The sequence below is a fragment of the Henningerozyma blattae genome, chromosome 3 (assembly GCF_000315915.1).
Source record: "Henningerozyma blattae CBS 6284 chromosome 3, complete genome".
Taxonomy (NCBI): Eukaryota; Fungi; Ascomycota; class Saccharomycetes; order Saccharomycetales; family Saccharomycetaceae; genus Henningerozyma; species Henningerozyma blattae.
This window is the reverse complement of record NC_020187.1, coordinates 218,117-245,824: the sequence shown is the minus strand read 5'-3', so window position 1 is coordinate 245,824 and position 27,708 is coordinate 218,117. Positions and strand designations below refer to the sequence as shown.

Genomic DNA, 27,708 nt, shown 5'->3' with positions numbered 1-27,708 from the left:
ACGGAATATTTTTTGATACTATGATGTTATTTTACATTACAAAAAAAAAAAATAAATAAAATAAAATAAAATAATATAAAATACGATAATTGATACTTCTGTCAATTTGTTAGAAATTAATTCACTTTATTCAACGTTTACATGCAGTCAAATAATCAACTTTTTTCAAGGGTGTTGGATTTGAAGCATAGTCTATACTTTAACCTTCAAGTTATCGAGTTTCTCTAAAAGATATTTATATGAGGCTTCCTAGCAATAGCAATAATTGTGTCATTAAGACTGAAGCCTCCATATTCCCTGGAAAATAGACCTTTGTTAATTCGATATTACTCTATACCTAAAAACAAAATTTTAGATTTTGAAACTGTATTTGGCTACCATAATTGACCTTTATGCATTCAATTTTGGTATTTTGTTAACGCAGTATTTTTCAGGGTCAGAAGCATAAATTGGGTTAACTATTAGATGTTTCCAATTAGTTATACTTTATATTTTTCGAAGAATTCCAAAGTTAACTATGCTGTAAGGTCTTGGATTTATTATATTGACAATGTTTCAAAAGTTGTCCAATAGTATTCGAATTCTAAGTTTTTTCAGTACACTTGTAAAATGATCATTAAATCATTTCTGATTGCAAAACACAACTACATATATACTTGATACAATATTCATATAAGTACATACATATAGGTTTTATCAAAAACTTTAATTAGTCCATTTGTTAGTAATGCATATGAAATTTTACTAATTTATAATTTTTAATGCTAAGGGTCATGTTTAAAAGTACAAATTTTAAAACTAAATATTGTATTAAGGTAGCAAACTTAGACAAATAATATACAACTATATACTTAGTTCCCAAGTTATATCAAGCGGTTAAGAAAGAAAAAGATGTGTAAATCAATCTTCATCTTCGACGGGTGGAACCCATGGAGCTGGTTTAAAAAATTCTTGATCTTCAATTACAGCTTTCTTGAAACCTTCCTTGTCATCTGTAAATTCTAATAGGTATTCTAATTCTAATTCGTGGCACTGTCTACCTAAGATAATTAAAGAATGCAGTGGTTCACCTGCATCATATCTGGATAATTCTTCGATTGTACCTGCTTTAAATGTTTGTGTGCTGGAACCCAGTCTACTAATTGCTACAGCTGGAGTATTCGGGGTATAAGCTATGGTACCTCTAGCATCTTCGATTTCCAGTAGTTGTTCACAACATTGAGAAATACTCATATAACGAGGAGGTTCATAAATTAATCTACCACGTGCCATATTTTCAATACTCTGCTCCTTGACCTTAATGTCTAACAAAACTAATGTATGCAAACCAATTTTTCTATTTTCCCAGATTTTATCATACCAAGAGTCTGGCTTCCAACTTTCTGTGAAAAAAACCATTGATACTGTTTGGCCAAAATTATATAATTGTAAACCACAAGAGCCAACTGCATTCATAACTGAAGCATTATGAATAACCTCAACTGGAATACTTTCACGTTTAGCTCTTAATACTAAGTCTGTATGGGTAGTAGCACCAAAAACATCACCTACAACAAGGAACGCAACATCCTGAGTACGGGCATCATGTAGAATTTCTTCAGAACCACTTTCGACTAGTTCTCTGTCTGCTAGAATCACTGGCTTACCATAATATTCTTCCAGCTCTTCTAAAGAAGCAGCCATTAAAATACTGGTATAGTGTTCAAGGTAAATACGAGAACAATTACGTACAGCCTCTAAACCACGAACGGTAATATCACTTTTATATGATAAACCTAAACCAACTAAATACAACATTTTTAACGCAATTTATTGGAATAGTATGATATTTCTACAGAAAATAGCACACGATCAATGATTGGGGCTGTTTTTATTGGCTTATACACCCTCATCTGTAAACTTTTTTTTCTTTTTGGCTTTTTCAGTGCTCCGGAATCTTTATTTTGACGGAGTGAATTTCAAAGATTGTATGGAATTCGTGCAAACTATTTTTTTCACGTATTTCTTACTAAAACTGGATTACAAAAATGTGCTAATAATTTCGAGTTGATTATTAATTTACCCAGTTGAAATAGCTTTGCTATTATCATCATTGACATGCTTTTTACTATTTACTTGTTGCTGACTGTTCATTTTCTGTGGAAAGGATTCTCGTTTCCCTTATGAATTTTAAGGTTTATATAATATATTACTTTTTAAACGTCGATTTTCTCTAAAGGTACAACACAGTATAAAACTGGAAGCTGCATTATCAGAGTAAAAGCTTGCCTAGAAATTGTTCGAAAATTAACAAGAAAAACAATCCTTCCAATTAATGATTAAAGGATAGGGAAATATTTCTTTTTTCTTTACCTTAATTTTTATGTGAAATATTTTAAGGATTATCACGGCGGTTAAAATTCTCGAAAAACCGATAGAACTAGAAGAATAATTTCCTTAAAGAAAATAAAACTTAGTAACAGTTTCTTCACAATTCGTCTTAAAATACTTTATTTTATTAACATATAAATATAAAGTGACGATTCAAAAAATATTTTTTGAAACGTCTAAGAAAAATGCTTCTTTCACTATGATATATCTTCTTGACATCCTTCTTAAACCTCCTAGCTGAATTTTTTTAAGATAAAGTGTCTAAATACGATACACATAATTCATTTTGAAGTACGAAAAATAGTCCCCAAATAGTCATGTCAGTTAAAAGTTTGACCAGTAGTATATATCCAGCAGCTTACTTCGATTTTGTAGAGCATGAATTAAATGAGCTGGGTATAAGTTATTTTATTGATGAGGAAGGTATCTATCATAAATTTCTATCAACAGACCCAAATAATAGTAGCATAAGAAAAGATGCAGAAACCAATAACTCTGAATCTTGGGAAGCACAACAATCGGAAAAGGAAAGTAAACAAGTATCATTAATACCAGTCAGCATTTTACTAATTGAATTTGCTATAGTAACGTTCCTCACAGGTGCTCTCTTGGGAGCTAAAACTACACCATTAAAGTCATCTCCATATGAAGTCTTAGACTCGATATTATACACAGGATTAGGTATTATGGGGGTAAATGTTATAATTTTGCTATGCTGCTGTCCATACTATCTTCACCCAAAACGTAAATTAAAGAAAACCCCAGTTATGTTTCTTCATGAAAAAGAAAATTGCAAATACTGTAACGATTCCAATCCATGGGGGTTAGCAAAGTCATGCCTAATATTTGGCACTTCATCTGTTATTGTTGTCTTAATTTTGATATCTTTCTACTTCGTTAATGAATCAATAGGAAAGCATAAAGGATCAAAATGGGAAGAATATATCAATGAAGGTTTAACCGTATATTCAGGGCTAGGCACCTTTACTATTTTAGGATATATTTACATGTTTTCACAGGTACTTATTACGCATGTGAACTATTACAAAGACCAACAAATTAGGGAAATACCAAATATATTAGAATGTTAGATAATGAGCATTTGTAGGGTAAGAAATATGTAGAAATAACATATACAGAGTAATGAATCTCATGCTATCAACGAATCCTTTTCTTTTAATTATACAGTGCAACATGTTTTGACATATTTAGGATTCTTAACAATCACTGTATAATCGGGCATTGATACCAAATAAATACAACAAATAGATACTGAATTATTCCCCGAGTAACAATATTTCTAATAAAGAGAAAATACTAATAGTAGTTGCTAGAACATCACTTTTAAACATCGAATATTGAATCATTCAACTGGCCCTTTAATTTAAGAATTACAATGTCATAGTCCGAAAAGCTTCATACTAAATCTCAAATCTTGTGCGGAAAACCAAATGGCGGATCATAATTAACAAAGAAGCAAAAACAGAGAGTATGTAAATAGAGTAAGAAAAAGATACAATCCATCATACTTAATTCATATTAAATTACCAATAAGAACAATTATTGAAAAGGCTTTTTTTTACATTAAAAGACTCAGCACCACATTGAACAATCAAGTGACATTTAATGATATTACTATTTAGGGGTCAAACATTAAGATCTACAATATTTAAACATCCATTACAGCGACAAATATTCGCCAATACACCAAAAAGACTAAAATCATACAAAATACAAACTAATATAGAACAAGTGAAGAATTTAACCGATCATCATAACTCTACAGGAAAAAGATTTTTTACTAAAAGAAGAATTTTAATAGGCTCTATAATCGGAATTGGTGTATTTTATTATGAAACTAATGAAAATGTTCATTCCCTATTGAAGCATATATACTTATTGTCCAAGAGAGTAGGAATTGTGGCAAATGCCACAATTCGTTGTTTTTACTACTATAAGCAAGTACTAAATATAAAATTTGAAACCAATGAAGAAAGACTTAAAGCTCTTAGTGAGTGCCATTTAAGATGCGCAAACATCACTTTGCGTGCTCTAGAGAAAAATGGTGGTATTTTTATTAAATTGGGACAACATGTTAGTGCGATGACTTATGTATTGCCTCCTGAGTGGACACAGACCATGATACCTCTGCAAGATAGATGTCCTGAGTCCACTGTTGAAGAAATCGACTCAATGTTTGCGCAAGATTTAAAATTACATATAGATGAAATTTTTGAAAAATTTAACAGCAAACCAATTGGTGTTGCTTCATTGGCACAAGTTCATACTGCAGTGTTAAAAGAAACGGGTGAAAAAGTTGCCATTAAATGCCAACACCCTTCTCTGAAAGAATTTATACCAATTGATATCATGCTAACACAGACTGTTTTTAATCTATTAGATATCGTATTTCCAGAATATCCTTTGACTTTTATTGGTGATGAATTACAAACCTCAATATACGTTGAAACTGATTTCATTAAAGAAGCTAAAAATGCAGTTCTTACAGAAGAAAATTTCAAAAACTATAAAAAGCAAACGGCATTGCGTATACCAAAAGTCATTGCTGCATACAAAAGAATCTTAATTATGGAATACATAACAGGGAATAAATTAGATGACTTAAAATTTTTAGAAGAAAATAATATTTCTAGAAGTGAAGTATCATCATGTTTATCACACATTTTCAATAGAATGATTTTTACGCCAAATATTGGTGTCCACTGTGATCCACATGGTGGAAATCTTGCCATAAGATTGAAACCTCAAAATGACTTAAATAACCCACATAATTTTGAAATTATCCTGTTTGATCATGGACTTTATAGATATCCATCAACGGAGTTAAGAAGAGATTATGCAAAATTTTGGCTGTCATTATTTGATCATGATATTGAGAAAATGAAATTTTATGCCAAAAGGTTTGCCAATATATCAGATGAACAATTCCCATTGTTTGCTGCTGCTGTTACGGGTAGAAGTATTGATACAGTTTTGAATCGTGATATTAACTCTGTAAGAAGCCAAGCAGAAATTGATGAGATGACTGAAGGGATATTAACAGGCCAACATTTATCTAACTTAATGAGCATTTTATCAACAATACCACGAATTGTATTATTAATTTTAAAAACAAATGATTTGACCCGTTATTTAGATGAGTCACTGCATAATCCATTAGGACCAGAAAGAACCTTTCTTATAATGTCACAATACTGTGCTAAATTGATATTTGATGAATCTATTGAAGAAAATGATGAGTTAAATCAAATTGGTAGCATAAAGTGGATATTCCAATACGTTAAGAATTGGATAAAATATGAAATTAGAATTAATAAGTTATTCATATATGATACGATTCTATGGATTCATCAACACTTCAATAGGCTATCTATCTAATATCGTACACATATGACATTCATTTGCATCAGCATATAGGCTACATGTAAATAATTCTATATAACTCTATATCTACTAATCTATTCTTAAATGTTTACTTGAGGTTGCATTTATCATATATTCGCTTAAAAGAAGATCTATAATGGTGAATCCAGAAATAGTATCTTTTACTGAAAAACTGAAAAAGATTGAATAAAGATTAATTGTGCAGATATCTTTAGTTTAGTAATAGATTTATACTAAGAGTGAAATTTTGATGCTATTTTAACCTATTTAACAGAATCAACCAAAATTCTTTTACCATTATAGTTGCAGCGAAGTCTTAATTAGTTTTGTTTCATAGTAATTATACTTAACAACGTTTTACAGAAAATTACGGTTTTTAGCATGAAAAAGTTAAGCCATATAATTTGAAGTCCTGAAAGTATTTATATACTTCACCACAATAATATTTAAAGCATACTAATTTTCAACATTTGGCTAAAATATGAACTACTGTATTAGCTTTTAGTTGGTTTGCTAGTGTATAGATCAAAGGTTTTGTCAGTGATACTAATAATTGTTTACATGTAGATGTACTATACCACTTCAATAAGAAACAGTTACTTACTTAAAAGTTTGGCTATATTGTAAAGTGTTGTCGAATTACTGTACATAATAAAAACTTATTCCAAATAGTATTTAATGTGTGCTTCAACATTAAGCTTCTATAATAGAGATTCAATTCTTAAAAAAAATAATAACAAAATATGATCCGCTGTTTGAATGATGACTTCGTGCTATTATTTTAAGATTTTACTTCTAGCATTGACTACTAAAAAGGAGTGGGGAGAGCAGAAAAAAATTATTGTGTAACTTAATCTTCACAAGTTTATTGAATGGAAACAAGAATACTAGTATACTTTCTGCGAAGATATTTTTAACATTATTTGCCATTAACAAATACAATCTAATATGTGTAAATTCTTCTATATCTAATTGTACTTGTAATTGAAAATTTCAGACTGATTGTTCAGTATCAAATACATGGAAGGTTCAATAATTTTATATATATTCTCTAAGAAAATATGAATTTCTCGACGAACTTTCTAGTTGGTCAATAGTTCTAATCAGTTCCTCATAATACGGAAACAATATCCTAAAGATAATGATTTTCAGAAAATCAATACATTAAGCTTGTACTACTCACACAGCTGCTACCATATCAAAGAATTTCATTTAACATTCTTTTATTGACGTGTCTTTACCCCATTACTCCTACCTAAAAAATAAGCAGTACAGAAACTCCTGTGTACCTCCACATTCTCAATACCCGATTAAGTATTTCACAATTTGGTGACTCAGAAGGTCCCGTACCTAAATCTTGGGATCCAAAAAAAATGAAAATTTTCACAGCTATTTTCAGGTATTATTATTGACTAGTTGTCATTGAATCAATACTAGTTGTAGGCTCTTATAATATTAGCGCTTAGAAACATCTGTGGTAACTCTATTCACAAACAGAATGCTCTTACCATTTTTAACAATAATAATAAATGCAAAAACTTGATGAATATAGAAACTGGTAGATAAGTTACTTTATTAATATTTTTGTCCCTGTGCTTTTGTTCAAAAGGGGCTTTCCCTCTTTATACTTTTATATACGAATATACGTTAATATCCCAATTGTACATATTACTGCTCTCTTATATTTGTTCGTCCTTTTAAAATTACTAAGCTGTTTCACTTAAGATTTGATTTAATATTTTCTAGCTGAATTATTTCTTTTGCAATTATTTTTCTCTCTTTGGCACTTCAATTTTAAAATGATACCTTTGTTTTCGTAATAAAGCTGCTTCCTTTAAAATTCTATCACTTAAATTTTTAAATTTCTAGATAAAAACTAGATAAAATTCCTATTAAATTCTTTCCGCATTCTCGAATTTAGATTTCAATAAACGGAACTGACGTAAGAAAATACCGTAAAATATTGAAAAATAGATATAAGATTTCCTTCATCGTTTAATTTGAATACATACAAAATTATAAAAAAAGAAATCTGAAATAATTTTGAAGGTTGCCTTATCTATAAAAAAACAGAGGTAGTAAATTCATTCCTTTTAAAAAAAACTGTCTTAAATCAATAAAAATATTAAAATTCAAGTATGAACAAACAAACTGAAAGACCAAAAAGAAAGCGCAATAGGATTCCTCTTAGTTGCACTATTTGTAGAAAAAGAAAGGTCAAATGTGACAAAACGCATCCTTATTGTGTACAATGTACAAAAACTGGAATGAGTCATTTATGCCACTATATGGAACAAAGCTGGGCCCAAGAAGCTGAACTAATTATTAATAGAGATGTTGAATTGAAACAATTACGTGAAAGGGTTAAACTATTGGAAGATGCTCTAGCTTCAGCTACAACTACTGCTTCTTATAATAATAATCCAGACTATAATTCCAAGGCAGACCATACTGATACCACTGGTCATTCTGAACCTATCGAATTGCCATCGGATAGTAATGATTCACACGATTCTTCAGATTCATCATTTGACACCAGCAATAATAGTGATACTACTACATCAATAATATTATCTAAGAAAAAAAATGAAAAAAAGACTAGTTCAGTAATCGATCACATTGATATAACAAAACAATTTGCAATTTTACATATTAGACCAAAATCAATTGTTCACCTAGGGGTAACACACTGGATGGCTATGATGAGGGGTGATCCTTACTTAAAAGTCTTATGGAATCAAATATTTATGATGCAAGGAGCTTTTATGGAATGGTCTAATAGAAATAACAAATGTGTTACTAATAATATAAAAACCATGAAAAATAATCTCCACACTTCAAGTGTATTTAGTGAGTCTCCTCCAATACAAGTACCTGGTCCTTCATCATCATCATCTAAATCCATCTTAGCAAAAAATAACCCTTCGAACCTATCATTTAAAGATCCTTTAACAGCAATAGTTAAACTACTACCTCCTAAGAACATTATTCAGCTCTTTTTAGATAGATTTTTCAAACATTTATATTCTATTATTCCAATTTTGGATGAGGTCTCTTTTAAGCATTCCATTGCTATAATCCTAGATATCCATCCTAACTCACATCACAGTCCTAGCAACGATAACTCATCTAGTATCAAGCCAACATCTAATACTTCCACTAATTCAATAGATGTTTCTTCAATTAAACTGCGCAAATCTTCTGATTTTTATAACTTCGCAATTTTAATAATAATTTTAAGACTTACTTGGCTGTCGTTGCCTTCGAATTCCTACAAAATAAAATTACCAAAAGAATATTATAAAGAGAGAAATATTTCCACCTCAATAAACCAGAAACCTTATATTTCAAAAGATGAGCACATTTTAGTGAACTACGAAATATCTTCGGAAGCTATTGAGCTTGCTGCTCATAAACTAATTAAATTTGACGAATTAAGAACTATATCAAATGATAATATTAATTTATCTACCGTACAATTTGCCATTTTTTTTAAGTTATATTTGTTATCAACAAATGATTCAAGCACTTTAGACGCAGCTACATCTGAAGATATTAAAACAAAATCTCTACCAAAAGAGTCACCATCACCAACCTCTTCAGCAACAAACAATAATCTCCAGGATGTTCACCAAGTTTTACTATCGTCAATAATTCAAATGGCATTTTCTTGTGGTCTGCATAGAGATCCAGATAACTTTCCTCAACTTTCCAGCAGTATTTCTTCGCATCACCCAGAAGTATCGCATAATACAGAATCTCCCTCAATGAACACAGCAACAGGAACTGTAAATTCTAGGTCATATTCCCCTGAAAGATATAAGCATTCTTGGAGAAAAACATGGTACTATATTGTTTCATTAGATATCCAACAATCCTTACAATTGGGTACTCCAAGAAATTTGAGGAACTTACATGATTTCAGCGATACAAAGCTACCTGCATCTTCAAAAATTGACTATGTACGTGATATTAAAGAATTGCTTATTGTTAAAAATTTTTCATTATTTTTTCAAATTGATTTATGTATAATTTCTGTTCTAAATCAAATTCTGAATGTATCTAAGGCAAAAGATGTAACAAGAAAAGAATTGGAAATTTTAATTTCTGCATTAAACGATTTAATTTTGGCTAAAAGGCCTATCAAAGAAATTATTAATTCATTAGTGGACAATGGGTTGCTATATCAAAATGAAGGTGCCTTAAACTTAAATGATAATATCACTGCTATTGACGAAAATTACCAATTACCTCCTTTGGATGACCTATTGAGCTATGGGCAAACAAAAGTTGATAATATTCATCCAAATGAAACAATTACCAGTGACACTGGCTCAACATCTACAATAAAAAGAATTGATGTATCTGCAAACCATCAACAAGCTACAAGGGCAGTATTTTTTTCCAAGCATCTAACATTAAGATCAGTTCTGTATTTATTAAATTATCTTCTATTCACTCATTACGAGGCATTAGGTAGCCATGGTGCATCGACCCTCAATCTAACTGAATATTATGCTCAACAGACTTTAAATTTATCAATGGATAATTTTCAAAATTGCTTTATCTTTTTCACTAATTACAATATCACTAAGAAAAACTCCTTATTTGCCTTTAGTAGGTTCATTTTAACTCCCCATTGTTTAGATATGGCTAATAGATCACTGCAAGTTTTTATTTGTATAATATTAAGAGCTACTTCTGGTCCACTTCCAGATTTTCCAAATGAACAAAATTTTGTATTACCAAACCCAAAGACAAAGGAGAAAATTCACTCACAGAATGAGAAACACGAAATTTTGCAGAAGTATATGACATTATCTCCAATTCACTTAAACTTATCAGAACCGTTCTTATCCGGTATATTAATGGAGAAATTAAATTTATTTTACCAATTAACAAAATCATTATCTAATAGCTATGCAGCTGCTAGGAAATTGATGCAGCTAACAACATTTTTTATTACATTACTGAAACAATCAAGCATGGATAATACACTTGAAGACACTACTGACTATCAGCGCCCAACGATTATTTCACAAAATAAATCAGTTTCAACTAATGATAAAAGTTTTCCACCTATTAAATATATTAATTCAAATTCTTCAAGCTACACAAGTCTTTATCAACATATACCCCACCCTAACAACTCATCTCCTAATAGAGAACCTACTAGATCCTTATCTATTAAGAACTTAACAACCGTTACTGGATCATCATCTATTTCTCATACTCCCCCTCAGATATATTTTAAAAATAGTACTTCAATGCCAAATGTCTCATCTGAGCATTTACTAGCAGTAAAAAGTTATAAACCTGTTACTTTTAATAGTAATGGAATATACGAAGCACTATCTCCAAATTTAAATCCCTCCGCACCTTCTTACCTCGATAATATTAAGAAAAGAAAATTATCAGTTACAGAACCTCAAAGTACATCACCTCCTATTCATTTTGATTATACCTCTAATCCCGAGAAATTGAGAACTCCAGGCATCTCTCAACAATATTATTCTCCAGCTTCAACTCAACTAAAATCACAACAAAATTCACCTCCCTATTTGCAGCAGCCCCATAATAGAACCAGTATACCATTAAGGGTTACTCCAACATACAGGGCTAGCCAATATTCTCCCACTACTTATAGTCCAAATATTATTCAAAAGAAAAATACAAGCACTATTGGAAGCCTATTAAATTTAAGTTCCGAAAATGCTCCTCTGTTTACCCAGAAATCGGCTAATGGTAGCATTGGTCAACAAAACCATCATATCGAACCACTACCTCCTCTGAAAAGGATAGCCTGTAACTTATCGGGGTCAATCCAAGATTCATCAATGAAAACTCCATCAACAATTGGATATATTCACAATAACAATTCAACCCAGCCTGCTACAACGATGCCCCCACCACATATCTCTTACCAGTCTCACAACCAACAACAGCAACAACAGATACACCCACCAATTGTATCATCTGTTCCATCACCTTACTCACAAGTTACTGTTAGCTCAGCCCCCAGGCCTAACTCCTCAAGAATTACAACTCCGAACTCCTATTCTATTGGAACTGCGGTATCAACTCCCAAAACTGATTCACCAGTATCGACACCTTTATCCGTTAAATTTACTCAACATGGTAATAACAACTTCGATTTTGAAGGATTTTTACAAGATAATTTTAATTTTAACCGTTTAATGGTTAATCCCAATAATTTTTGTGAAGCAGTAGGATTAAATAGCTCTGTTATGAACACAGTAGGCACTTTAAATAACAATTCACAAAATTCTAGGTTAGTACACTCTAGTACGCAGGAGTTCCTTTCTGATAGTACTAATGCGCCTATTTCAGGAATAACTAATACCAGTCAACAATTAAATAAAAATGGAAATATATGTTCTTCTAATAGTGATACTAGTAGTTTGACCCCATCCCCACCAGATTCAACAAACAGGTATAATATAATCACAAGTAACGACAGATATCAACAAAATGGTCAAAATTCGCAATTATTTGATTTCACAAATAATAACAGGCTTTTACCACTTTTTGAGAATCTAGCTGAGTTTACTGGCTCTGAGTTTCAAGATTGGAATTAAAATTTTATTATCCTAATATATTCTTCATTTATCATTTTTTATTATACAGCATATATGATATTGTACTTTTAGTATCTACATATTATAAACATACTTAAAATTATATACTTTCTGTATTATTAATTTTTTGCATTTTCAACATCTATTATTTAAACAAATATAATTTATCTATTCTTTCATTATTCATTCACATTCTTATAACACTCTCATTCATATTCAGCCTCGGTATATTTCCCGAACAGGAATTTCTTATATGTACAATTTTTTTTTTTAAAAAAAATTGAAATTGGAGATAAAATTTGAAATTTCGTGAATCCCTCAGTATCCAAGAACTCTCGGAATAATGATGGTTAGAACTAAGATTACATTAGTTCTCTCGCAAACAATTGGCTTATTGGTACAGACAATAGATTACATTCTTATTATACAGATTTTTTATTTTCTTTCTTAATGATATTTACAATTAAAGATCATTCTTTTATTTTTATTTAGTTTTTTTTTTTTCTTTTTAATTCTTTAGGTGGTCATAATAATATCTTTCCAACAATTTTTATATATTATATTTCTCCTCAAGTTTGTAAAATAAAAAAACTTAAGATTTTATTGTTTAAAAATATAATACATATCCTTAAAGATGATAAGGATTAATGGGGGATTTATACCGATAATGCACACAGTTTGTGCCGCAATGGCATTCACAACCGCTTTAATAGTTGGATATTCTTTACATTTCCACAAAATTGTCACTAATGCACACTACGGCTACCCTGACGAGTGGTTCCCAAGTGTATCGGCTACTATTGGTGACAGATACCCAGAAAGATCTTTATTCCAAATCCTAATCGCTGTTTGTTCTTTCCCAAGATTCCTATTATTGATTGGACACTACTATTTGCATGGCTCATTATTCACTGCAATTGTCGGTTTTGTTAGAACTGTTAGTTGTGGTGGTTGGGTCTACATCACAAGCACAGATGATCATGATACACACGATATATTCATGTTCCTTTACATACTGTTAACTATTCCATGGGATATTTGCATTTCACGTCAATCTGTCAATAAAAGAAAACAGCACATTATTGCTGCATCTTTATTCTTTTTCACAATGTTTCCCTTAGCTTATTGGTTCATCCAACACCAAATCCATCATGTTGCAGGGGCATATTCCATTTATGCATATTTTGAATGGTCTTTAATCATTTTAGATGTTGCATTTGATTACTTGGCCTATGAAGATTTCAAAGCTTTCGAGTTTGCTATTGATTTAACTTCAGGTTCATCAAAAGGAATTTCTATTAATAAGACAAAAGATTCAGATTCCAAAAATGTTAAAACTACTACCAAATCGGCTAGTACAGATTCACCTGTTAAAGATGAAACTTCAACATCAACTACTGCTTCTTTTACAGAAACTAAACATGATAATGAAGAAGAAAATGTCATTGAACACTCTGCCACAATTAATAAAAAACATGACGACAATAATGATGAAGATGAATTGGAGATTGTATTTGAATCTCAAGAATATCAATTATTACACCCAATTAACTCAACTACCACTTATGACTCTTTATTGTATATTGCTGTGAATACTACTAATTCCTTCTTTTTTTGGTCTCATGTAACTTCTTTAGCTTGTGTTGTTTGGCATTTCCCATTATGGTACATGGGTATCTCTGGTTATGAAATTAGCATTTTAAGTTATGTTGGTTGTATAATATTAGCCTTCCCCATTGTTCCCACTATTATTTATCAATATGGTACATTGATTGGCAATTTAATTACTTTGGGAGCATATTTAGTTGATGTTCCAGAATCTAGAATCTCTGTACTTTCAATTGGTGTTGTTATTTGTTTTGCTAGTTTTATATTAAATTTGAAATCAATTAAAAATTCACGTACTAATTCATCATTTGCTATTTGTTGGTTACTTGGTTTAGTCATTTCAGTAGTTTTAAAGATGGGATTTTATTCTACCAATCCAACATGGGCCATCATGAGAGAATCCAACGGTGGTATTAATAAGACTGCTATAATTATAGCCACAATCGTAGGTTTATTGGCTCCAAATGTCAATGCAATTAATTTTGTTGAATCTAACGAAACTGTTTCACCTTCTCAAAAACCTCAAAAGTTTAATTTCTTCAAGAAACTATTTTTTGGATTAGGATTTGGTTGTCTATTTTTTTCCATTCATCAATTATTAACAGATGCATCTACTATAATCTATTGGTCTTGGGAAGGTTTCCATGATGGGAAACATGGGCCATTAGCTTGGCCATGGTCTGCTCTGACATGTGTTGTTATGCTAGGTGCCACTGTTTCATCTTTAAAATTTACTAGATGTACTTTCATTCCATGTATTATGTTGATTATTAGTACTATCTCATTATCATTACCTCAAGTGACTGAATGGACTAAATATGTTACTGGTGGGTTACCATATGTGATTTCTATTATTTGGTTTATTCCATCTTATATATCGATTGCAAGTCAAATTGAATCTCTATGGGTATTTGTTGTGGCTGGTATTACCTATGATATTTTCGTTTTAGGACATGTTTGGACCGTTGCATATGCCTTTGTTCCATTAGGTTGGGTATTGAGGGAAAGGTTATATGTTGTTTTATGTCTTGCATCTATGATGATTATATTTGGATCAATTATTAACAAAGGGAACGGATTATCTGTCCCTCAACTAAAAGACAAGACCAATTCGTATTATTCCATTAAATTTGTAAGAAACATTGCAATTGTGACTTCGATTATTTTAATAAGTATTATTAAATTTGTTTATGATATTAGACCTACTGGTGTACCACAACCATACCATCCAGATTCCAAGATTATTACAGCTGGTATTTGGACTATTCATTTTGGATTAGATAATGATATGTGGGCATCTGAAGATCGGATGATTGAATTAATCAAAGATATGGAATTGGATGTATTTGGTATATTAGAAACGGATACTCAAAGAATTACCATGGGTAATAGAGATTTAACTGCAAAGATGGCACATGATCTTAACATGTATTCTGATTTCGGACCTGGCCCAAACAAACATACATGGGGGTGTGCATTATTTTCTAAATTCCCGATTGTTAACAGTACTCATTATTTATTACCTTCACCAGTTGGAGAATTAGCACCAGCTATCCATGCTACTTTAAAGACTTATGATGATATACTAGTTGATGTATTTGTTTTCCATAGTGGACAAGAAGAAGATGAAGAAGATCGTAGATTACAAAGTTTAGCATTAGCTGAAATCATGGGTAAGAGTGATAGACCAAGTTTCTTATTAAGTTATTTGGTTGTGGATCCCCATGAAGGTAACTATAATACATATGTGGGTGAAAAATCTGGTATGCATGATATTGATCCAAGTGATGATGATAGATGGTGTGAATATATATTATTTAAGAATATTAAAAGAGTTGGGTACTGTAGAGTCTCCAGGGGTACTATAACTGATACTGAATTGCAAGTTGGTAAGTTTCAAGTTCTTGATGATGAACAATTGAAATCTTATGGGGATTCTATATATGAGAATAATAGAGTGGAAGATTTGAATAATGGAGAGTTCAAATTCCCTGATATGTTTTTAGGAGAAGGTGAAAGGGGCCATTATTATCATGTATTTGATAAGCCACGATACTTCTATTCCCAATAGAAGGCACACGCCAAGATGTATGAAGGCATCTCTCTCTCTCTCTCTCTTTAAACCATCATTTTATATAATACGAATATGTAATGCCTTTTAAGGACAAAATATCAATAGTTAATTTTTTAATAAAAAAACACAAAATATAATGAAAATGTAATTGAAAATTGTGGGGCAAGGGGCAAACTCTTTAGTGGAAAAAAAAAAGTAGCATTAGGATATATATATATATAATTTTAAAAAGTTTATTAATCTATTAAAAAGTGGGGGGTATATAAGTGCATGCGGCTTAGTAAGGAGTGGAGAGCTGTTGAATTTTAATATTACTTAGGATAAATGCGTCATTAGTAATGTTGCCTCTGTTGGCGGAGGTTATAGGGGCAAGAAGTGAATCATTAGAAGACACTTGAGGGGAGACGTGAGCGGTCATGTCGGGGAACGTGTCATGAGATATGGCAAGATGCGAGTTGTTAAATGAGCCATGAGGAATAGCAATATGCATGTCGTTAAACGTGTCATGAAGTGTATCATTAATTGGTGTATCTTGGGTGTTAGTATAAGCCAAAGGTGGTTCGTTATAAATAACATGAGGTATAGTTTCGAAAGGTTTCTCAATATGTAATGATTGAGGCTTTTCTATAATGGGCGGGGTAGGGGAATCCTGTTTAGTGGTGCATTCGCAGGGATCTTGTATTTGTTTGACCTCTGGCTTCCAATGAGTGGACTTCCATGCCGGGATGTGAGAGTCCCACATCAAATCTATTTCTTCAAGAGTCTTTTTGTTGGTTTCAGGGAACATGAGAAAAGTATGGATTATCAGAACAAAACAAAAGACTCCAAAGATGATATACGTTTTCCAAGTGATGGATTTGAAACTTGAAGGGATGAAGAGGGCGATGGCGAAATTGCAAAGCCAGTTGCCACAGACGGAAAACGCGGTGCCCTTAGCGCGCTCAGTGTTGTTGAAGATCTCGTTGTAGTAGATCCAGATTCCGACACCCCATGTGGTGGCGAAAGTGCAGACAAAGAGGTACGACATGGCGATGACGGTTTTAGCCGCCGAGCTGTGTTGGTCTGGGATGTAGATTGTGATTGTTGGATTACCTTCCCAACCGCCCTCGGGGGCCGGGACAGAAAACGACACCAGCAATGCCATTATGATGAACATGAAAATGCACATGAAAATACCGCCGACGATAAGCAAGGGACGTCTTCCAATCCGATCCAATACAAAGAGGACGAGAATGGTCAAGACGAAATTCAAAATACATTCGATGGAACTGGCAACGATAAGAGAGGATCCTTTGTAGCCGGCCATCTGGAAAATATATGTCACGTAGAACATGATCATGTTGATTCCACACAGGGCTTGCCACATTTGCGAACAAAATCCGACGATTGTTTTCATAATGGTCTTGCGTTTGAATAGATCACGGTACGAGAACACTGCAGCGTAGCGATCGGTCAAGATATAATCTTTCAACTCGTCTAGTTGCATGGAGATCTGTTCTTTCCTGTTATCCCGTTTGCGTAGCAATCTGGTTTCGCCAATCCGACAAATGATTTGCGTCGCGTCATCCCATCGTCTATGACTTGCCAGCCATCTTGGAGATTCCGGGATGAAGAAAATCAAAAAGAAGGCGGCGATTCCGGGGACGATCTGTAAGGCCCAAGTGACACGGAATACTGCTGTTGAATGGAGAAACGAACATCCATAACCAATGAAAAACAGTACCAGAATGCCTGCAGTGACTGCTAGTTGGAAGATCCCGACAACAGTACCACGAACTCTTGGAGGAGCCAACTCAACACAATACATTGGAGCTGCTGCAACACCAAACCCAATGCCAACACCGGCTATTACACGGCCCACAACAAGCATGGCGACGCCTGTGCTACCGGATTGAATGCCACAACCAATACACCATAATATGCAACTTACATGAAGTGAACATTTCCTACCCAGAGCATCGGAAACACTTGGTGATAATAATGATCCGAAGACAGCGCCTGCAGAGTTGGCAGCTTGGATCCCGCCCGAGGCTGTAGAATCTGGATGATGGAAATAATGACGATAAGCGTTTGTAGGTAATAACGGTGTCAACGAAGCTATAGAAAACCCAAATAAAAAACCAGTGAGACATGCCACACAAGTGGCAAATAAAAGACTGTGAGACTGTGGGAATCTTGTATACACGGAACGCACGCTACCTGCGAGCACGTGAGAATACGGGAACATGTGATGGGAGAATACGAGTAATCGAAGGGTAATAGAGCATGCTCTTTTTGCGATGTATGTATATATAAAAGCTTATTTGACTGAATGCTTGCTTGTATGTATGTGTGTATGTATATATATATATATATGTATGTCTGTATGTCTGTATGTATAGATACAGATACAGATACTCAGGCGTGTGATGAAATATAGCCCCGCGTCTCGCCGAGGTTGTGCCCGGACGTTTCTCTGCTGGAATATTCTCTGCTCGGATATTCTCTGCTCGGATATTCTCTGCTCGAATAGTCTAATCACTTCCTGATGTCTCTGACAATAGCATTTCTGCTTCCCAGATTCAGATCGGCGCCCTGACCCCGCAACACCTTGCATTTTTTTGCCATGCGACAAAAAAGAAACTACTGCGCCATTCTTGCCCTGATAGGAAACGCGGGGGTTAATCTCCAAGACTTTGCCGACCGGCGAGTGCGAAGAAAATGCCGTGCAGAACCGTGCAATGCCCAGCGCAAGACTTTCCTGTTGGGGCCAATCCACACAATGGAGAGGGGAAGGATCGGGCAAGCATCGGGCAAGGATCAATTGCCCGATGGGGTAAATAATAGCAGGTGTGAGTGCGTATATAGTACATGGTGCAAATACATAGTGTGAGCGTGTGGCGCAGAGAATCGCCCTAGGGCTCGTTGCTGTGCACCGGATTGGGAAACAGACAGTCGTCGCTGATGTCACTGTACGGCCGCTGGCGGCGATTGGCAATCGATGGTGTGGAGAAATTGCCAGGGATCTGGCCAGATTGTGTCATTACCGAATGTGCAAGCGCCTCTTGGGAATCGAACGAGCGATGGTCGACGTCACTATCGTCGTGGTTATCAGATTGAATGGTGGTGGTGGTGTTGCCAGTGGTGGTGTTGCCAGTGGTGGTAGCAGTGGCTGTAGTAGTGGCTGTAATGTTCGGTATATGCTTATCAGGACTATCTTCTTTTTCATCATCGGTAAACTCCAAGACAGAATGGCTAGAGCTGGAACGGGTTTGGGAAAGACCCAGCAAGTAATCGTGGGAATCTGGCGTGTCACCTGGTCCTATCGTAGAAGAACGAAGTTTGTTAGATATCGAGAACGAATTGTAAATCGGATTGTTGAACATGGGGTCTTCGGCAAACGCATGGTCATGGAAGGGAGTATCGTTACTTTTGCCAGTTCCGATAGCTCGGGAAGAATTCAAGATATCTTCAATACTCTCGTATATGGGATTGGAAAACGTGCACACGCTCTTGTGAGGCGAATTCTCGTATACACTGTCGTTGATGCTTTGAATCGGCGTCACGGGGAAAGAAGTGTTGTGGTCCATATGGACGGATTCGTCATCACTCGACATGTCGCAATTGCTGTTTTGCAATTCAACAGGATTGACCAACGAAAGATCTTCGCCCACCGTATTGTCTTCTGTTTCGTCTTCCGCCACAGGGTTCGGATACAAGATTTCCTCGTTGGCTTGCGAATTCGCAAGCCCCTCTAGCCGCCCATCCAATTGTTCTTCAAATCCTTCCTCCACAGGCTCTTCTTGCAAACTCATCAGCATGTTGATATTGTTCATCAGTTGTGTATTGGTGTTGATATTCTCATGATGGCGTGCCACGCTTTGATCGTACAAGATCCGTTCGTGCTGGGCCACTATATCTTCTTCTTGTTGTTGTCCTTGTTCTTGTCCTTGTCCTTGTCCTTGCTCTTGGCCCTGGCCCTGGCCCTGGCCCTGGCCCTCCTCTTCTTCGCCCGAGGAAATCGGACTCAGCGTCATGTTCCGACTCAACGGCGGCTCCATCATCGATTCTTGGATAGTGATCAATTCACTCGCATTATTTGTCGGAGTCTTGAAAAGAACTTTCGTCTTGGACTCCGGCATCGGAAACGGAAACAATTGCATCCCCGTGTTGGTGTTGTTGATCGTCGATCTCGACGTAAATCTCTCGATCGACGGCTCAATCGTACTGGCTCGATCCAACCCAATCATGTTGCCATAATTGTTACTGTTCAAATTCGTAGTCGTTGTCAGATTATCTATCTCCTCGGGTTCGTACGGATAATCCAAATGCTTGAACCCATACTCATCCTCCTCATATTCATCACCTTCTTGCTCTTCCTCTTGTGTTCCGTCACTCAACATATTAGACTTGATCGAAACCAATTTATTCTTATCAGGTTTCCATTTCGATGTCCTCCATGCTGGAATGTGTGCATCCCACATCAAATCAATCTCTTCTAATGATTTCCTATTAGTCTCCGGAAACATTAAAAAGGTATGTACCGTCAATACAAACGAAAACACCCCAAAGATAATATACGTCCTCCAATTGATATTACGGAAACTCGCAGGAGTAAACAACGCCAGGGCGAAATTCGCAAAGAAATTACACGAAACTGACAACGCAGTGCCCTTGGCTCTTTCCGTGTTGTTAAAGATCTCACTGTAGTAGATCCACACTCCAACACCCCAGGTGGGTGCAAACGCACATACAAACAGATACGCACAAGCAATCGCAGCATGTGCGGCAGGCCGTTCCGAATTCGGTATATATATCCTCACCGTATCATGACCATTGTATCCATAAGGCAGTGGTTTCGAATATCCTGCCAATAATCCCGTCTCAATAAACAAAAAACAACACATGAATACACCTCCAGTTAGAAATAACTTTCTTCGACCAATCTTGTCAAATATAAATAACGAGCAAAATGTCATGGCGAAATTTAAAATATATTCAATAGAGGAAGATACCAAGATCGAGGACCCTTGATACCCGGCCATTTGGAAAATATAAACAACATAATACATCATCACATTGATCCCACAAAACGCTTGCCACGTCTGTGCTGACATCCCCACAATCGTTTTCATTAACGATTTTCTTTTAAATAAATCTCGATATGCAAATACTGCCCCGTATCGGTCTCCCAAGATGTAATCTTTCAATTCGTTCAATTGTAAATTCGTTTGTTCTTCAGATAATGAATGAGTCAGACTCAATTTCATAATAACATTCGTTGCATCATTCCATCTCTTATGACTTGCCAACCATCGTGGTGATTCAGGTATGAAAAAAATTAAACATGCACTTATAACCCCGGGTACCAATTGAATACCCCAAACAATTCGAAACGCAGCAGTACTTTCAATAGAATGACATCCGTAACCAATGAAAAAAAGTATTAAAATACCCAACGTCACAGAGACTTGAAACATCCCTACAATTGTTCCTCTCATATTGGGAGGTGATAATTCGGCAGAATACATCGGTGCCGCTGCAACACCAAATCCAATACCAAACCCAGATATGATTCTACCAATAATTAACATCGGCAGGTTTTGTGCAGCACATTGTAATACAGATCCAATGATCCAAAAAAATGAGCACAGATGTAATGAAAATTTTCTACCAAAAGTATCGGAAAAATACGGTGACGCCAGTGCCCCAAACGCTGATCCACCAGCAATAGATGCTGTAATACCACCTTCCCCGGTTGAATCCGGGTGATCGAAATATTTACCATATGAATTTGTATCTACCATGGTGGTTAATGAAACAACATCAAACCCGTACATGAACCCAGATATACATGCAACAAACGTACAAAGGTACATGTTGTAAATCTTGGGGAACATGGAATATACACGGGCTTTGGGATGGACACATTTTTGTAGTGATTCGCAGAAGTTCTTGACTATCGTATGAGTATTTGAACATCGTAAGGTTACAAAATGAAAAAAAAAGAAATAATAATAATATATATATATATATATATATTAGTTTTTAAAGATGCTGAGTTGGAAGGGGAAACAAAAAATATTAAAGATGAAAGGGTGGAAAATGCAAAATGAATAATTAAATTAAGTGAGAAGGTAAAGAAAAAAATGGGAAGGCGTTAAATGTCTGAGTAAATTAATATGCAAAAATGTAACAAATACGAGTTGTCGTTATAGATTTTTTTTTTTTTTGATTATATTTTTTTTTTGTAAAAAAAAAGGATTAGTAGTTGGGTATGTTAGACATGAAAAGTCAAGTAAAGTGTCTTGTTTTTAAAATTTTGGTAAAATAATAAAAAACGAAATATTGATGTCTTGGATATCGGATCTATCAGAAAAATGTAACTCAATTAATTTCGTTACTCTTGGATATGAAGAAAGTAGTGCTGTTTTGATTTGGCAAATAAAGGTGGAATGGTATTATATTATTCTGCCAAAAAGAATGTAGTGGAAGTCGTTTTCTTTTGTCTATAAAAGCAGTGAGTGAACAGTAAAGAAAAACAAATATATTAAGAGTGGAATGGATTAAAACAAATGAAATAAACGAAATAAAAAATAGAAATAATTAAGAAATAAAAAATTGAAGAAAAATATCAAAACTCAAAAGATCAAAATCAAATTTAAAAAAAAATACAAAACAATAGAGTAAATCAAACTCTACAGTGAAAAGTTAATAGTTCGTTTGAACAAATATAATAATAAAAGTGGAGTGGAGTTATAATAGAGTTTGTTTTATTATTTTTTTTTTAAAAAAAAAATTTTCTGGAGAGATGACTATTGATTGATAATAATATTAGAAAAGAATTTTTGTTATATTAAAACGGAGTAATATTCGATTAGCAACGATTATAAGTAAGCTGTGTGTGGAGGTGAAAAGTCTGTTAAGTACTTTTCCCAGTTGCTTAACTTTTAAAAAAAAAATAAATAAATAGATGTGAATGTTCAATATGTCTATGTGGAGAAAGAATGAAAAATAGACGTTACGGTATTTCTCTCAAACAAATAATCCAGTTTTAAATTCAAATATGTCCTTTTTTTTCAAAAAACGAGCAACTCATATCGTTCCCATTACTATATAAATTCTATTATTAACCTTTAAATGGGTAGATTCAGATGTTGTTGTGAGTGAGTAAGTACTCACACTCAGATCCATTCGTAGAGTACTTGGCTTTGCTTAAGAATTTTTCCATTATCTATTACCAGATTGGTCAGCCAAAATGGAAAATTTCAATTATCATTTGACATTTCCGTTTGAATAGTGGAACGCCTGTTCCGTTTCTTTTTCCGATGTAACAGATACCCACGCACAAGACTCTGTGTTTGATATAAAAGTAAAAAAACAATTCAAGAAAAATGAATAAGAAATGTTAACAGCCGGTTCTTTCCGGTTAAAACTTTTTTTTTTTTTCTATTTTTTTTTCAAAATCCGCCAATCGGATTAATCCGTTTAATTGAAAAAAAGTCAAAAAACCAACAATTAATGGGAACCAATTAAAATGGTGGGAATTGATATAGTTACCCGGATATTCAAGGATGGGTCTCGTGTTCGAATGCACAAAGGTTCACCATTTATGAAAAGACGTCAGAATATATTAATAATTATTCTAATAATTTTAATATTTTGGAATTTACCAAAAAGATACGTTAAAAAAGAAATGTTGGTAGTGGCAGATTTCGATGAAACTATTACTGTACGTGATACTATAGACATTTTAGCTCAATTACCGTATAAGCTTCATAAACATGAAAGGGATTGGAAATATTTTCAAGATACTTATATGGATAATTATATGAAGGTTATAAATGATTTGACCAAACAAAGAAAGTTACCATTATTAGATAATGATGAGAATATATCTTGGGAAATCAAATATCAAGATGGTTTGAAAAATATTGAATTGTATTCTATAAATCTTTTACAACGGGAAAAATTATTTAATGATATTTCATTAAATGATTTGAAACAATTTGTAATAAATGATCCCGTTTGTCAAAATTTAATTAAACCTAAATTTAACGAATTCTTGAAGAAATATTTATCAAATGCTTCAAGAAAATTTGAAATACTTTCCATTAATTGGTCAAAAGAATTTATAAAATATATGATTGATCCAAATGATGAATTTACTTTTCCTATAAGTTGTAATAATTTACAAATGAATTCTTCTGATTTGAAATGGGATGGAAATTTTGATCAAAAAATCATGACTGGATCCGATAAAAGAAGGTATTTGTTAGATATAGTCTCGAAGGATAAAGATATATGGTATATAGGTGATAGTCAAACGGATCTTTTATCACTATTATTACCACAAGTAAATGGTATAATCATGATGAATTCTAAAACTCAATTGGATAAGTTGGTGACATTATTATCAGGATCAGCTTCTTTAAATAGAAAAGATTATTTAGAATTTCTTGAAAATGATAACATCAAATCCTTATTATGGTATAAAAAAGATGAAACTCATGGATTATATCTTGTTAAAGATTGGAATATTATTGAAAAAATAGTTATACCTGTTTCCAAATAAGGTATTTCATGCCCGTACATTCCGCGCGTGCGGTTGGAACTGTAATGTTTTTTTTTTTTTTCTATCATCTTGCCCATACTCATCGATTTATATAGTAGTAGTATATATAAATGTATACAAACATTTTTATTAGTATTATTACTTTTTTTTTAATATTTATTCAATTACTTCTCCAACAGTTCAACCACATTGCATCATGAACTCTTCAACTACTGTTCCATTATCAGACAATGCCAAGCATCTACACGAAGTTATGATGTCTAAACAGCCGAATCAAACATTATTCACCCAAGATGAATTGAAAACAATATTGGGTATTGATTCATTAGCAGATATGATGCATATAGTCCAAGAATTATTGAACTCAAATTTAATCAGATTAATAAAACAAAACAATGAACTAAAATTCCAGCCTGTTGATAAAATAGAAGCCTCCAAGAAATCTACCATGTCTGCGGAGGAATCTCTTGTATACTCTTATATCGAGGCTAGTGGTAGAGAGGGGATTTGGTCCAAGACTATCAAGGCAAGAACCAATCTACATCAACATATTGTATTGAAATGTTTAAAATCATTAGAATCTCAAAGATATGTGAAAAGTGTGAAAAGTGTTAAATTCCCCACTAGAAAGATATATATGTTATATAATTTACAACCATCCACAGATGTCACCGGTGGTCCTTGGTTTACTGATAGTGAATTGGATGTAGAATTTATCAATTCACTTTTAACCATTGTTTGGAGATTTGTTAGTGAAAGAACATTCCCCAATGGATTTAAAAATTTCACCATGAAACAATCTAAAAATTCTAATACTTTTGAACAATTATATGCACCAAACGTGAAAAATTATGCCAATATTGATGAAATATTAGAATTTATTATGAATGCTAAAGTCGCCAATGTAGAATTAAGTAACGAAGATATAAGATCTCTATGTCAAGTATTGGTATATGACGATCGACTAGAAAAAATAGCACATGATTGTTATCGAGTCACGTTACAGAGTGTACTTCAAATGACACAATCTGGTGTTATTCAAACATCAGACAAGAATAATAAAAAAAAGGACGAACAAAAGGAACCTAAAGGGATTTTCGATCCGAATTTCGAGGATTTTTCCATTTTCACATTTTATAATACAATTGCTCCAACTACAGGAGATAAAGAAGCTATATATTTCGATGAATGGACCTTATAGAATCGTAATAATATAGAGACAGCAAGAGAGGAGTAATGCATTAGGAAGCCTTCTATATAGAAATGACTATTTAAAAACTTTATACGAATATGTATGGTCATGCCATGTGTACTCCAATAAAGATTCACGGCAAGACAAAGGCAAGGGCATTTAAAGATTCCGACACCTAATCTACAAGTCCAATACTTAAAAAAAAAAAAAAAAAAAATTTAGCACTATTAGCATATCTAATTGATTGGCTATTATGATATGGTTCTATTGCATATGTTTTGCCCAACAAAAAACTTTATGTTTAGTATTACTAAGAGGCACTATTAAAAATATGATTTGCAAAGAGAATCCTATATGAATATTCCCATGACAATCCTTTAACCCAGGGCACTATCTTACCCAATCATAGGTCTTCTTACTCATCATTACATTTTTCCCCGCAATATTTTATGCTATATCGCTTGCCGATCATATTTTCAATTTGCGGTAATTTTTCCTGTTCCGATTCGGCCTAAAGTGAATTTCGGCCCAATGGTCACGCCTCCATCGGCCCGTAATTCTGGAATGGTGACAATGAGCCGTGCCTTCTCGGACATTCTCCGATTCAGTCTGTGCGATATAGAATTACCCCAACAGTACAGGACCCTGTGGGGAAACGCCCATCGCATATGCTCAAACCTGTTGGGGTAGCCGCCCAAGTACATCACATTCTGAGGCCCCGCATTTTAGTTTCAGTAAAACCGGCGTAGTGGTAAATGCGAATATCTAAGATTAGGGGTTGGGTTGATACTAGTCAGTTTCAAGTTTCGAAAACTATATAAATATAAGGCACCCAATTGTAAATTAGAATTCTCTCCTTCGATATTAAAAATTAAAAAAATCATCAGTAAAGCATTGCTCTTAAACATCGCTTTATTTACAACTCTAATTTTAATCCCTTATTCAAAACGATAAACTTCAAATCTCCGTTTAAAATGTCTGACAAAGAAGCTGCTGATTTCCAAAACACAGAAATCGAAAACGAAAACACTCATTCTGAAGATATTCAAATCCATCAGCCATCTTTCTCTGAAGAAAGAACAAGAACTTCTCAAGATATTCATACACATGCCGATGGTCAAACCTGTGGGAAAGTTTACTGCACAGGTGACAATAACGAATACATCCATATTGGTAGACAAAAATTCTTAAGAACCGAGTTGATTGATGCCTTCGGTGGTACTTTGCAACCAGGTTTGGCCCCTGAATCTACCCACAAGTTTGGTAATCCAGCTCCTCTAGGTCTATCAGCTTTCGCGTTGACTACTTTTGTGTTATCCATGTACAATGCTGGTGCTCAAGGTATTAAAATTCCTAATGTTGTTGTTGGTTTGGCTATGTTCTACGGTGGTCTTATTCAATTGTTAGCTGGTATGTGGGAAATTGCATTGGAAAACACTTTTGGTGGTACCGCTTTGGCTTCCTACGGTGGTTTCTGGTTAAGTTTCGGTGCTATTTATATCCCATGGTTCGGTATCTTAGATGCTTACAAAGCTAAAGAATCAGACTTGGGTAATGCATTGGGTTTCTATCTATTAGGTTGGACTTTATTCACGCTAGGTTTACTATTCTGTACCATGAAATCTACCATTATGTTCTTTGCCTTGTTCTTCTTCTTGTTCATTACATTCTTATTGTTGACCATTGGCGAATTCACTGGGAGATCGGGTGTCAAGACTACTGCAGGTGTTTTTGGTGTCATCACAGCCTTCATTGCATGGTACAATGCATACGCCGGTGTTTCCAACAGACAAAATTCCTACATCGTGGCTCATCCATTCCCATTACCTTCCAACGAAAAGGTTTTGGTTTAGACGATTTTTTATTGCATAACAAGCACTACAGAATCAATGATTTAATAATTAAT

General features: G+C 33.8%; 10 protein-coding genes across 10 annotated transcripts; 7 read left to right on the top strand and 3 right to left on the bottom strand.

The window, feature by feature from the left end:
- Positions 1-900: 900 nt before the first annotated feature.
- DPH5 (diphthine synthase) lies at positions 901-1,797 on the bottom strand (the record flags this gene model as incomplete). The annotated part of the gene is made up of 1 exon (XM_004179401.1): positions 901-1,797. The coding sequence occupies one exon, from the start codon at positions 1,795-1,797 to the stop codon at positions 901-903; it is 897 nt and encodes a 298-aa protein (XP_004179449.1).
- An 890-nt stretch (positions 1,798-2,687) lies between these two features.
- TBLA0C01140 (uncharacterized protein) lies at positions 2,688-3,461 on the top strand (the record flags this gene model as incomplete). Its single annotated transcript, XM_004179400.1, has 1 exon — positions 2,688-3,461. One exon carries the CDS (start codon positions 2,688-2,690, stop codon positions 3,459-3,461), a length of 774 nt encoding a protein of 257 aa, XP_004179448.1.
- Positions 3,462-3,996: 535 nt separating this feature from the next.
- Positions 3,997-5,769, top strand: CQD2 (Cqd2p; the record flags this gene model as incomplete). Its single annotated transcript, XM_004179399.1, has 1 exon — positions 3,997-5,769. One exon carries the CDS (start codon positions 3,997-3,999, stop codon positions 5,767-5,769), a length of 1,773 nt encoding a protein of 590 aa, XP_004179447.1.
- A 2,144-nt stretch (positions 5,770-7,913) lies between these two features.
- On the top strand, positions 7,914-12,374 carry TBLA0C01120 (uncharacterized protein; the record flags this gene model as incomplete). The annotated part of the gene is made up of 1 exon (XM_004179398.1): positions 7,914-12,374. The coding sequence occupies one exon, from the start codon at positions 7,914-7,916 to the stop codon at positions 12,372-12,374; it is 4,461 nt and encodes a 1,486-aa protein (XP_004179446.1).
- Positions 12,375-13,008: 634 nt separating this feature from the next.
- CWH43 (Cwh43p) lies at positions 13,009-16,053 on the top strand (the record flags this gene model as incomplete). Its single annotated transcript, XM_004179397.1, has 1 exon — positions 13,009-16,053. The coding sequence occupies one exon, from the start codon at positions 13,009-13,011 to the stop codon at positions 16,051-16,053; it is 3,045 nt and encodes a 1,014-aa protein (XP_004179445.1).
- A 280-nt stretch (positions 16,054-16,333) lies between these two features.
- Positions 16,334-18,283, bottom strand: TBLA0C01100 (sugar porter family MFS transporter; the record flags this gene model as incomplete). The annotated part of the gene is made up of 1 exon (XM_004179396.1): positions 16,334-18,283. One exon carries the CDS (start codon positions 18,281-18,283, stop codon positions 16,334-16,336), a length of 1,950 nt encoding a protein of 649 aa, XP_004179444.1.
- Positions 18,284-18,950: 667 nt separating this feature from the next.
- Positions 18,951-21,935, bottom strand: TBLA0C01090 (sugar porter family MFS transporter; the record flags this gene model as incomplete). Its single annotated transcript, XM_004179395.1, has 1 exon — positions 18,951-21,935. The coding sequence occupies one exon, from the start codon at positions 21,933-21,935 to the stop codon at positions 18,951-18,953; it is 2,985 nt and encodes a 994-aa protein (XP_004179443.1).
- Positions 21,936-23,647: 1,712 nt separating this feature from the next.
- On the top strand, positions 23,648-24,610 carry CTO1 (Cto1p; the record flags this gene model as incomplete). The annotated part of the gene is made up of 1 exon (XM_004179394.1): positions 23,648-24,610. The coding sequence occupies one exon, from the start codon at positions 23,648-23,650 to the stop codon at positions 24,608-24,610; it is 963 nt and encodes a 320-aa protein (XP_004179442.1).
- Positions 24,611-24,806: 196 nt separating this feature from the next.
- RPC34 (DNA-directed RNA polymerase III subunit C34) lies at positions 24,807-25,811 on the top strand (the record flags this gene model as incomplete). The annotated part of the gene is made up of 1 exon (XM_004179393.1): positions 24,807-25,811. The coding sequence occupies one exon, from the start codon at positions 24,807-24,809 to the stop codon at positions 25,809-25,811; it is 1,005 nt and encodes a 334-aa protein (XP_004179441.1).
- A 965-nt stretch (positions 25,812-26,776) lies between these two features.
- On the top strand, positions 26,777-27,655 carry TBLA0C01060 (acetate uptake transporter family protein; the record flags this gene model as incomplete). The annotated part of the gene is made up of 1 exon (XM_004179392.1): positions 26,777-27,655. One exon carries the CDS (start codon positions 26,777-26,779, stop codon positions 27,653-27,655), a length of 879 nt encoding a protein of 292 aa, XP_004179440.1.
- Between the last annotated feature and the right edge of the window lie 53 nt (positions 27,656-27,708).